Genomic DNA, 13,425 nt, shown 5'->3' with positions numbered 1-13,425 from the left:
TAGAAAAGTATCCTACCATAGTACAGACCCCGGTTCGATTCCCAAATGTTACATTTTTTAATTACATAATTAAAATACCGACCGACTTTGGTCGGAAAAAACCGACCCACTTTGGTCTGAAAAAAACGATCAACTTCGGTCGATTTTTTGGGCATTTTTTTAGTTTTGGCCGGTCGCAAAATATGCTCTTCTAACCTTTAAAATACAGACCACATGTTAATGGTCGCGTTTTGGACGGTTATTAGCCAATACCGATCTATTTTGGTCGGTTTTTGTGGACGTTTTTTTTCGGATTTCTAGTAGTGAATATCTGATTGAGGGCGAATATTATGGCCCCGTGTACGTCATGCGTAACCATTCAGCGCGTTCCTCGAGGTCCAGAAGCTATACGCTTGGCCAGGCCTACCATTTCACCGTGTCCCTCAAACATATCGTTCATTCCTCCCGATTTTCGATGTGAGGGGCTCCTAGGCTTCGATTATAATCACTTCGAGTTGTGCTTCCCCTTTGTTACTTTATCGGAGAATCAGGAAAAACTTTGCCTCCGATTTCACCCGTACACGCACTTAAAGTAAAATTGCAACCATTTCGTAACTATGATTATAGCTACGATGTGAATAGATGGATACCAAACAAAAATCATCAAAAGCCGAAATAACAATTACTCAAGTTTGCTGCGGTGGGGCCTATAACCTATGAGGACGTTTGGTCGACCGTACATACATAATTAATCACAACATAATACAATATTTGATTGGCCCCACAAGATAAAAATAATCGTTCTAAGACAATACTCCTGAGTACAGTATTTGATTAGTGGTATTTAATGGCCTATTTGGCCATAATTTTTTTGATCATGAAAATCTAAAAATGCAATTGAAGTTGAATTTCAGAATTTGAAAAAGTTCTTTTTCAAAATTTTCACCTCAAATCACTCATAAAAATTCAAAAATAACACCAAATTATATTCATGTCTAAACATAACTCTAATTTTTAAATACCAATTTTTTACTTCGGCTTTTTTTCTTATTTTTTCCAAAATTTCACAATTTTTATGTCCAAACGTCCACTAAGTAATACATGGATAACATTCTCTCTTTATTATTAGTCAGCGCACAATAATCCTTTCATTCTTTATTATAAATCATCACACAAACAATTTTCACATTATAATCCCTTTATAACTAAGATGAACCAAACAATCCCTGGATATTTTGTGATCCATTTTACTCACATCTTTGTTCTATTGTAGTCTTTAAAAAGGAATTTCACATTAGACAAAAATGTAATTTGAGTTATTTTTCTAATATTTTGGATTTAAAAATCAAATAAAATGTTAACTTCTTAAATCTTTCCTTATTGACTGACATATAAAAGTATTAGGACTTTAAAATTAACTATAATCCTATATTGAATATAATTACAATACTTATTATTTCGAACTGTCTTATATTACAATTCCTTCAAATTAAATTTTAGCTCCTCTTTTTCGTTTGGACTAAAAAATAGAGTTTCTTCGTCACTGCAATTCCAAGTTTGAAACTTTTATAACTTTAACTTTTAATTTTTCATGGCGCAATTGTATCTCCTTGCTGAACATCATTGAATTGTTAAGTGTCCGTTTGGACACATCTGATTATAATGGATCAATATTAACTTCTCTTCGTCTTCTTATTATTATAGTCGATGTTCTATATTTTCAGAAGGTGAAATCTTATGCATTATCTTTAAGCTTTTTTGTAGTGAAATATTGTTCGCTTTTTTTACCATTTAAAAATTAGTTTCACATTAGATAAGAGTATAAATTAATAGCTTTTATAATATTTAAGACTTTGAAATCCGCTAAATTTTGGTAATAAATCTTTTCTTATTTGAACTATGTAAAAACTCCTAATTTTAGGGTTATATAAATTTATTCCTTAAATTCTTAAATATTAAAGTTTACTATACAATGTGACCACACATATAAACACATTAGGACGAGAAATACAATATCTTTAAATAAATGACATGCAAAATATACTTTAATTTTTTATTTACATATTGCAATTATTCCCATATGAAATCACAAATTCAGTTATAATATTCGACAAGTGAAGCATAGATAAGATATTCAAATTTATATATTGAGATTATAATTGAATCGTACTGTTATTTATAAGAAATTTAGGATTATTTAAAGTATAACTTACTGCATATATCTTTTAAATCTATGCTTACTTAAATATAAAGAAGTCAAATAATAATAAAACTCATTGATTTTTTAAAATTTATTGTCATCGATGAGAATTCAGGTGCAACGTGCGCACTTTAAAATTAATACACATAAAATGTGGTTTTATGTGTATTTTGTCCATTAATTGATTTAACCTATTTGACAATGCTAAAAATACTCCTAATTTGATGTAATTCTATTTGAGTGCGCCATCTGAAAAGTACAACTGGATGTAGCTCTTTGGTGAGACATTCAGGAATGGTCCTTCATAAATTCTTTTTTGTTTGACAGTAAGTAGCATTGCGTATATTCAAGAATATGCAAGTTTATGCTAGTTATGTACAACAACAAAAACAACAATAACCCAGTATAATCCCACTTAGTGGGGTCTGGGAGGGTAGTGTGTACGCAGACCTTACCCCTACCCTAGGGTAGAGAGACTGTTTCCAAATAGACCCCCGGCATCCTTCCCTCCAAGAACTTCCCACCTTGCTCTTGGGAAGACTCGAACTCACAACCTCTCGGTTGGAAGTGGGGGTTGCTTACGATCAGAGCAACCCCTCTTGTCTTCATGCTAGTTATGTAAAGTTAAGAAATTTAGTTCCTAGAGGGAGAATGCCTAATATTTCCTTCCTCCTCGGTTTAACTTCCCACCATAGACACTCCACTAATCTTCATACCTTCTGCTGCGTATAAACACAACATATATCCTAAATATGTCTGTTCCTAGCAACAACCTTTTATCCAATCAACAACTTGAAGAACCACCCGACCTCACTTCTATGCAAATAGATGGCAAACTTATAAACCACAAAGCAGCATCTTTCCTCCAAACACTACTTGCTAATAAATGTATCTCTACATCTATCAACAACCATTCCCAACCGTTACCTAACCCTGACCTATCTGATGAATTCATCAATGACAAAGATGAGGATGATACTTTCATACCAATTTCAACTACAGATAAGGCGCGTTTATATGAACCTTGGAAATACTCAGTAATTATTAAGCTGTTTGGACGAAGAATTGCACACCACCTGCTACAGACCAAGCTTATAGAACTATGGAAACCCACAGAAGAATTCCCTATTATTGACCTAGGGTCAGATTTCTTCCTTATCAAATTTCAACAGGAAGACAACATGCTAAAAGCTCTGCAGAGTGGTCCATGGTTTATTCTAAATCACTTCTTATCAGTACGTAGGTGGGAACCCAAGTTTATTGCATCATCCACACAACTAACCTACTCAGCAATCTGGGTAAGGCTCCCTAAGCTACCAACAGAGTTTTACGATGTAGAGATATTACAACGAGTTGGATCTAAATTAGGACAACTCTTAAAGATTGATACATGTACTTCAACAACTACAAAAGGACGCTATGCACGTATTTGCATTGAAGTACCCTTGGAGCGACCCCTCAAAACTCACATAAACATAGGAAATCACAAGCAAATCCTCCTATACGAAGGTATCAATGTACTCTACACTAATTGTGGCCACCTAGGTCATATAATTCAGAACTGTCCAACTTCGAAAAAAACTATACCAATTCCTATAACAAATCAACCATCCACTTCTGCCAAACCTGAACCAGAGTGGAAAACAGTTGTTTTTTCAAAAAGATTCAACTCTTCATATAAACAACGACAGAATAGTAGACCCACCAATACTCGGCTACTGGAACAAACGTCGGCACATCTGCTACGAGGTAAATCCTCAAACCCTAAAGGCCCATCTTTGGGCTCCCCTCTTTTGTTAAACGAAGATAAGCTGTCTAAGCTCAATAAGGATTTGTCTAACAAGTTTAGTCCTCTTATTGGGCAATATGAACCACAGACGGATCATATGGACTCAAGCCCACTGAATAGTACTCCAAACCGAGTTGGTTCACCTACTAAAGTAGTAATAATGCAAACCGACGCCACTTTACACCATTCCAACATTTCATTATTATAGCCTCCCTTTTTACCCAATCAAAAAATTACTCAATCTAGTTCTACCTTTTCTGATGCACCACCTAAGCCTATTAATCTTTCTCCAACCTGTACCACGTTTCCTCAGCAACAGAATCCACATAAGATGGATTTTCCATGTAACACTCCACCTTCTCATATGGACCTATAATAAATAATTTATTACTTTTAGCTATCCCACCCTTAGACACGTCCTCCTCATTCCCCAATAGCTCTTCAAGTAATTTGCATGCCACAGTAAATCCGGATAGTAATGAAACTGATCCATGCAAACATAATGATTATTATCCATGTGATTCACCCATTCTTACTCATTCTATCCCACTAAAGCCTTTCTTGATAATTCCGCCTCTTAAGCCTTTTCATAAGAATAATACAGAACCTTTAATAACTATAATACCATTACTTCCCTCCTCTGAGACCATACAAAATGCAAAGGCCAACTTTCATCAACGACAGTCGAAACCAGTACTTCAGGGAGAACATGCAGGTGAACAATCACTTTTTCCATCTACCAAGGCTGATCATGTAGGGTCCCCAGGTTCCACATATCTCCATACCGATGATCTACACATCTCAACAGATGTCTATGGATCAGCCCCTTCAATCCTGGCTGGAGATGAATTTGCAGGGTTATGCCCTAATATTCACCTTGGAGTTAAACAATCAGGAAGTTGTGTTGCTCATTCAAAATCCAACTCACCTTGCGGAGATAGTGACAGAGGGAATGAGGATAGGAATGGAGTCTTACAATCAAAATCAATGGTACTCGACTCAGACCCCATTGTTCTTACAGAGCCAGGCATCCTCCTCAACACAAGCATACTGGCAATACCCTCCAAATCATCTGAATCCATTAGGAAATTAGAACTTCCAACTTCTTCCATTCTATCCTCCTCATCACATGGGGCAAATCTATGCCCCTTGGTTTCAGGCACTAGACACATTCAACCCTCTCTCTCCCTATGCGAGCCCCCTGAGTCCGTTGGAGAACCTTACACCACATGACAGTCCACCAGACACTCCCCCTCAATCTCCACCCGCACTAGATACTCAAACAAGGCAGGAATTAGCAGAGATACTAGTAGAAATGAGGGCAACGAGGACGGAGTTTTGGTGGCTAAAGGGAATCTAACTTTACAACCTAGAAGAATAGTTCGAAAAAAAATTCATTCTCAAATGCCCCCCAGAAATGATAAAATGCAGTCTAATTTTTCGTCAAACAACACATCCAGAAGTAGGCAAATATGCGATGGTGATCATCCCCACACTACTTCAGTTCACTCATTCTCTGAGTCTAGGTTAGATCACGACTCAGGCAGCCAGTCCGACGGTTCGACCTCCCATGAGGGAGATAACCTCTCCTAACTCTTATATGAATTTCCTAGTATGGAATTGTAGGGGGTCACACAATCGTAAGTTTTGTAGGCATTTTCGATCTCTCTTAGATAATCACAAGCCAGTGTTAGTCATTCTACTAGAAACTCACATGCAAGATCACACTAGGCTTCGTGATGACTTTAATTTTACTAATATGTCGCAAGTGCCAGCCAATGGTCTTGTAGGTGGATTACTTGTTTTTTGGAATGAAGCTACTATCAATGTTACTGAAATGAGGCTTTCTCAGCAAGAGATCCATTGTGTGGTCCAGGTAAGTTCAAATAAACAACCGTGGCTTTTATCTACAATATATGCTAGCCCTTATTATCAACTCCGTGATATACTATGGAATAATCTACTGAATTTGCATAACACGGTTTCTATGTCGTGGCTAATTGGGGGTGATTTTAATGACATTTTAGAAGCAAAATAAAATTTTGGTGGACTTCCCATTAATAATCGAAGAACTGATAACTTTGCCAATTTTATTAACACTTGTAAGTTAGTTGACTTAGGATTTCAAGGTATTAGATATACTTGGACTAATAAACGTAGACATGGGTACACAATCCTAGAGCGACTTGATCGTTTTTTGGCTAACTATGATTGGTTGAACTTATATCCTGAAATTTTAGTTAATCATCTACCTCGTACTCATTCCGATCACTGCCCTCTTTTAATTACTTTAGAACCCCCAACAACAATACATCATAATATTTTTCCTTTTGAAACTATGTGGGCTTCACACCCACATTTTCAATAAATTGTTCATAATATTTGGTCTGACGACCAACTTTTGTTTGAAACTATTCGCAATTTTCAAGTAGTAGCAACTAGATGGAATACGCAAACTTCTGGTAACATATTCCAATAAAAAAGGAGAATTTTAGCTAGACTAGGAGGTATGCAGGCTTCAGTTCATTATCCTACAAGTCAATTCCTCCAAAACTTGGAAATACAACTCAATTTAGATTATAGTAACCTCCTACGTGTTGAAGAAGAATTTTGGAAATTAAAATCACACATTAATTGGCTAAATGATGGAGATGTTAATACTAAGTTTTTCCACATGTCTACTCTGCAAAGGAGACGTAGGAATAGAATTACGGCTTTAAAGGACACAGTTGGAAATTGGGTTGATGAACCATTTCAGCTACATAATTTTATCCTACAATACTATAAATCTTTGTTCAACACTAAAGATATAAGTACGGCTAATTCTCGTTGGAACCCTAGTACTTGGAACATGTTTTATACTGAAATTCAATTGGTCAGTGCCCCAATTAGCCATGAGGAGATAAAGGAAGCTATGTTCAGCTTTAAACCTTATAAATCCCCTGATCTGGATGGTCTGCACCCATTCTTTTATCAAAGATACTGGGCAGAAGTTAGAAGTAAGGTTATTCATTTTTGTGAAGAAATTTTCACCACTAATGTTATTCCTGAAAAATTAAATAAAACACTAGTCTGTTTAATACCAAAAATAAAACATTCATCTACAATTCAGCAATTTCGTCCCATTAGTCTTTGTAATACTTTATATAAGCTTATAACTAAAATTATTGTTAATCGTCTTAAACCTATTGTCAATAAAATAATTGGACCTATACAAACAAGTTTTCAACAAGGAAAGAGGGCTTCTGATAATGCCATAATAGTTCAAGAATCTCTAAATTATCTTGCAAAAATGCACGGTAAGTCTTTTACCATGATCCTAAAGTTGGATTTAGAAAAGGTGTTTGATCGCCTGGAATGGTCTTTCATCAAACAAACTCTTCACTATTTTAATGTTCCAGAACCTATGGTTTCTTTAATTATGTCGTGCGTCACTACATCTTCCATATCAATTATCATTAATGGATCCAGAACTCAGTATTTTACACCTACTAGAGGAATAAGACAAGAAGATCCTTTGTCGCCATATTTATTTATAATGTGTATGGAAATGTTATCGCATAATATTTCAAGAGCTACAGAACATCTCCAATGGCAACCTATCAAGATCTCTAATCAAGGACCAACACTATCACATTTATTCTTTGCAGATGACATTATTATATTCTCAAAAATCACTACTAAAAGTTGTTATGCAATGGTTGATGTATTAAACCAATTCATGCATCATTCAGGACAACAAATTAACTTTGACAAATTAAAGATTTACTTCTCCAAAAATTGCAAGCATGCAGATAAGCAATTTGTTATGGACTCCTTTAGTATTAAAGAGGGGATATCATTTGGTAAATATTTAGGATTTCCAATGTTCCAAAGGAAACCAAAAAAGGAGGATTTCCAATTCCTGCTGGATAATTTTAAAAATAGACTTGCTGGCTGGAAAACTAAGTTCCTAACAATAGCAGGCAGAACAACGCTTATAAAATCAACTTTAAATAACTTACCTAACCATATTATGCAATATATTGACATTCCACCTACAATTATTGCTAAAATGAATCTATACCAGCGGAATTCCTCTGGGGTACAACTGCTACAAAGAAAAGAATTTACCTTCTGAAATGGGATATCATCACTACTTCAAAAGATTTAGGAGGCTTAGGAATTCAAAAGCTAGACATAAAAAATTCAACACTCATTGCTAATTTAGCTTAGAGAGTGTTTAAATCTCCTAACACTTTATGGGCTCAGGTACTCCTTAATAAGTTTTTAACTAGGAAAAACAGCTTTAAGTACTCCAGGATTTGGTCTAATATTTTAAAAGGATGGGAACACTGCCAAAATGGTTTACAATGGAAAATTAGAACAGGCCAACACATTAAATTCTGGAATGATTCTTGGTTAAATCCTGGACTCACAATTCGTTCCTTAATCCGAGGACCACTTCCTCTAAATCAAGATAATATCAAAGTATCTTCTTTCCTCCACAATGCTGGTTGGGATTGGAAGGTAATGCCTTTTGAATTACCAAAAGATATCACAGAACAAGTACACCAAATTTATATTTCTCAACTTCACAAGACTCCGGACATCCCATACTGGGGATTAACACAAACAGGTTCTTTTCCATCTCACTCTATGTACCATAATTTGGTAGATAAATTCACAACTTCAACAACACCTCCTCTAACTTTTCATGGATATGGAAGCTACCAATCTTAGCAAAGATAAAAACGTTTCTATGGCTGTTATACCATGATAGATTTACCCACCAAAGCTTATCTCACTAATATTCATTTAATTCAAAACAACACTTGCATTTACTGCCAAGATACTGAAGAAAATATTAGGCACATCTTCCTTCTTTGCGACAATGCTACTGCCTATTGGGAGGAATTAGGACTTAGAAATCTCCCGATATATATACGCACCATCCAAGGGACTAAGAATTGGTTATATACTCTTAGTTCTAAGAATGTAATCCTCCCTTATAATTTAAGCCCCAAAACATACTTGTCGCTGAGCTTGTGGAATATTTGGTTAACTCGTAACAAGAATAATTTTAATTCTTCAAATGAACAAGATAATGTTTTCATAACAACCTACCAAGCTACTGAGTACGCTTATTTGACAGCCTATTACCATAAATCTAAGAAACAGCGCTTGCCTAACCTTGGATGGCAACCTCCTGCGCAAAATAATTATAAGCTAAATACTGACGGAGCCAATGACACAAATGCAAGTGGAATTGGAGGATCAATTCGAGATTCAAAGGGTGAATGGATACTAGGGTTTGCACAAGCTATCCACAAGGGATCGTCGTTATCAACGGAGTTATATGCTTTAATTACAGGACTTAAATTGGTCTTACAACATAATTTATTACCTATTCAAGTTGAGTTAGATGCTCAACATATTATTACATTGTTGCAAACCGACAACCTTCCATTTGCCAATATGCTAAATGACTGCAGGTACCTCCTCCACCAACTTAATAATCTGTCTGTCCAACATGCGTACAGAGAGCAAAATAATGTAGCAGACCACTTAGCAAAGGCAGCCAATCCGTATGTCTATCCTGTAGCACCACTTTTTGTGAACCAAGCTTTGGAAGCTGATAAGAAACACATTTTGGATATAAATATAAGCCAGAGAACAGGCTCTATTCCCAGTTCCTATGTAAACAATATGATGCTTGTTAATGATAGTAGTAGTATTAATGTAGCTAGTGTATTACAGTATGACACTAAAGCCACTTGTAATTGAAGACTCTGCAACAACAACAATAATCCAGTATAATTCTATTTAGTGGGGTCTGGGAAGGGTAATGTGTACGCAGATCTTACCCCTACCCTAAGGTAGAGAGACTGTTTCCAAATAGACCCCCGACATCCTTCCCTCCAAGAACTTCTCACCTTGCTCTTGGGGAGACTTGAACTCAAAACCTCTCTGTCGTAATTGAAGACTCTTTGTACGCAATACTTAAATATATATAAATATTATCGTTTTGTACCAAAAAAAAGAGTGCGCCATCTGCAGAGGATTCCTTTAACAGGATCCAAACACGTGTACACTGTTCCCAAGCACGCTCTGTAAATAGACCCGGGACTCCCCCTACTAATTTCAGTCCGACACGTCACTCTCACTATTCCAATTCACTATACTAATTACCCTTCCGATTTGTAGCCAAAACACAAATATTATTGGTCGACGCTTCAGTATCAGGGGTTAAAATGGTAAATTGAACCTCCCTAAGTCACTGCCGCTATGCGTATAATTACCCCACAGCTGCTATTTTCCGATGAATATACACCATAAGTACCCAAAAAATATAAATAAATAAGGGATGCGTGACAGTTCATCAATGGCAGCTCTGCAGTCTGGCACTGGGTTTTATCTTCTTCCTCTCTCTTGAATCTAGATTAATGTTGCTATAGATTACTGCAGTTTTCTATGTATAAAAAAATATAACTATTAAATTCATAATATTTATGTCACTTCGGTGAGTTTGGCGGCCTGTGTTTATGCAAATTATTTGGTAGATGTATTTGATTTGTGTTTATGGAGGTTAGATCTATGTGATATGTCACAAACTGAGAGCGGGATGCTGTTAATATTTTTCTTTGTTCTTCTTTTGGTTGGTTAAGAACACTGGAGGCAGCGGTTCATCGATCTGTTCCCTGAAAGGCGATAAACAAAATATAGCAACAGGAATCGGTCGATAAACCTCTGCATCCAGCGCTTAACCCCCTTCTCTCTCATATTGTTTTTCATTTTTCTTCTCTTTAATTTTTTTGAATTAATTGCTTCCGCAGTTCATGATATGTTCATGTTTGGTCTTTTAAGATGTATTAACTGCGTTTTGTTGGATTTTCTGCTAAAATGTGTAGATTTAATTTGCACAATTTTCACAAAGATTTGTCATCTTAAAAGGATAATTACCGTACTAAAGGCAGAAAGAGAACAGTAATCAGTTCCAGAATATGTAATTAAGGTCTGGTTTTGGTTTAGTTGTGTAGAGAAATACTCCCTCCGGTCCAAAATAAATGATTTTTTAACTGTTTTCACACAGATTAAGAAATTCATCTTTTAACATTAATTAGCAATAAAATTGATCATATTAACCTTTACTATCTTTTCACATAAATAATCCAACACTATTTACTCCAAAGGCAATATAGAAAAAAATAATAATTAATCATTTTTGAAATCTGAAAAAATCGCTTATTTTGGATGACAAAAAAATACCTTATAAGTTTGTAATTATATGCACATGTAGATATTTAGTCCTATTTGCATAGTTTTTCTATCCGAAAAGAGTGCGGTTTATATCTTTCTTTCATTTTGGTGAAAAAAGCATATCGGTAATTGCATTTGAACTTTTCGGGGTTCTGAGGGAAGCTTTAAGATATATTTAATGCATCTCCGTGCAATTGCACCTATTATTTCGATTACTGTTCCCTTCCATAAGAAAAAGTTGCTATCCAAGAACTAATTAAGAATTGTTGAGTTGCTCTTACTAGTTGATATGGGTATTTTCTTGAGATATCTTATAATCTTAGCCGCTCACAAAAATAATAATCGATAAAAAATATCTTTTTTATTATATACAAAAAATTTATGTATTTTATACATTTTTTGGCTAGCGAATGTAATTACTAGTTTTAGTCGACTGGCCAGTTATGTATTTTGCCCCATTTTCTTTTTCTTCTTTTTATGCCTCATATCTATTCCTGGTTGCCGTAAGTCATTTTTCTACTGATGTCAAGTTGAATACTTATGATTCTTTGCGGAAAATCTATGCAATTAATTTGATCCCCATTTTGCCCACTGCAGTGACACTCTGCAAAAAAAGAATTAGAATTGGTGAATATACTCTTCCTTTGTCATATCTGGAATTGGCTGGTGATACTTCATTTCTTTTTAACTGGCACTTTCTATGGTTTTGGATTAAATGTGCTATTCCAATTTCCAACTATCCACGATTGATTGGAATGCTACATTTGAGATTAATGCACCCACATGGATTTATCACTTAGATTTAGTTTAAAAGTTGAACTATATTTACAAAGAATCAATTCGTTACCAACTATGTGGTTGGATGTCACTTTCACAATTAGTGAGTCAAAGGTTGTTTTTACTAGTTTGGGGGGTTTCTTTTGTTTTCCTTCAGGAGAGAAAGTTTACCTTCTAAAGAAAGTATTGAAAGTGGGGAACATGTTGTGCCTGTGAAAGTAAAGAGGAATTGGAAAATTGTTGTATAAAGTGCCAAATCGTCAGAGAATCTTTACAAGTGATGGGAACTCTTAGGAATCTGGTATCACATTCCTTTTGCAAAGCTAGAAACCTAGTCAAGAATTTAGTAGGTTGGAGCAATCAAAATAGTAGTAATTTTTTTGACTGTACCTCTGAATAGCATCAGTTAATGGAAAAGAAAAGAGTCTCTGTCACTTTCAATATTGAGGATCTTCTTTTGCTTCTAGCTTTTTTGTGTTGTAATTCATAGAGTGGTGATGTGCCCACACAGCTGCTTCTGAAAGATTATTCTGCCAATAATATTTCTTCCTTGAAACTAGCCCCTGAGAAAAGAAGGATTCTAGGTCGCCTAAACCATTTGATTTTTTTTTGTTAGTTTCCCACTCTATGTCCAATACTTGGTTTTGGGTCTCCTATGAATTTGGGTCCGGACAGTTTCACTATGGGTGGTAAAAACGTTCGTTACATATGGTGATTTCATTTTCATGACTCGAATCCAAACTATTAAGAATTGAGGAGTATGAGTATTTACCACCGCACCACAAACCTTTGGTAGTTAAAACTTAAAACCACTTGATTCTGAATTCACATTTTCGCTCTTGTTGAAGGCCACCCACTAAATTCAGAATTCATTACCAGCAATATTAAGTTCTCTCTCAATATCTGGAGAAATTTTTCTCGTTTGTTATCTTCAAATTATTACCTGAATGTTTAGCACTTGTCAATGGTGTGGAATGCGGCCTCTTGTGGATCATTCACATGCTTTAACGTGCAACAAGCCTTTATTCTATTATTAGTAGATAATAGCATCTATACTACTATATGTGTATTGGTCATTGCCGTCAAGCTGACCAACGTCCCGTCTAGACGGCAAGGAGGTGAAAGACGACATGGCCTATTCCACATCAAGCATTCTCGATATCCGTCGAGCCAGAAGAAACGATGTTTAGAGGACGACCAAGACAGACATAATGTAAGACCGTCGAACCAAGTAGATAGCAAAGGTCCCATGACTATATATAGTAAGGAAAAACCTTCGGTTAAGGGGATCTGGGGCTTCTCCCGCTCTCCTTACTTCCCTCTTGTGTAATCTTCCTAAACACAAAAGGAACAATATAGCAATCTCGAAAGGAGGATATGTAAAACAACCTCCCCATTGATTAATGAGAGACACAACGAAAGTTTCAATAAGATTGGTTAC

General features: G+C 35.6%; 1 protein-coding gene across 2 annotated transcripts; it reads left to right on the top strand.

Annotated features, from left to right (window-relative positions):
- The first annotated feature begins 2,836 nt into the window (after positions 1-2,836).
- On the top strand, positions 2,837-9,590 carry LOC142182352 (uncharacterized). 2 transcript variants are annotated; one of them, XM_075256721.1, is made up of 3 exons: positions 2,837-3,928; positions 5,744-5,844; positions 9,443-9,590. In XM_075256721.1, the coding sequence occupies exons 1-3, from the start codon at positions 2,932-2,934 to the stop codon at positions 9,461-9,463; spliced, it is 1,119 nt and encodes a 372-aa protein (XP_075112822.1). In that variant the 5' UTR covers positions 2,837-2,931; the 3' UTR covers positions 9,464-9,590. The 2 variants fall into 2 exon arrangements, with proteins under 2 accessions (XP_075112822.1, XP_075112821.1); XM_075256720.1 differs by lacking the exon at positions 9,443-9,590 and having other exon boundaries at positions 5,744-6,149.
- The last annotated feature ends 3,835 nt before the right edge of the window (positions 9,591-13,425 follow it).

This window comes from Nicotiana tabacum, chromosome 6 (assembly GCF_000715075.1).
Source record: "Nicotiana tabacum cultivar K326 chromosome 6, ASM71507v2, whole genome shotgun sequence".
Taxonomy (NCBI): domain Eukaryota; kingdom Viridiplantae; phylum Streptophyta; class Magnoliopsida; order Solanales; family Solanaceae; genus Nicotiana; species Nicotiana tabacum.
This window is presented reverse-complemented; position numbering and strand designations above follow the sequence as displayed.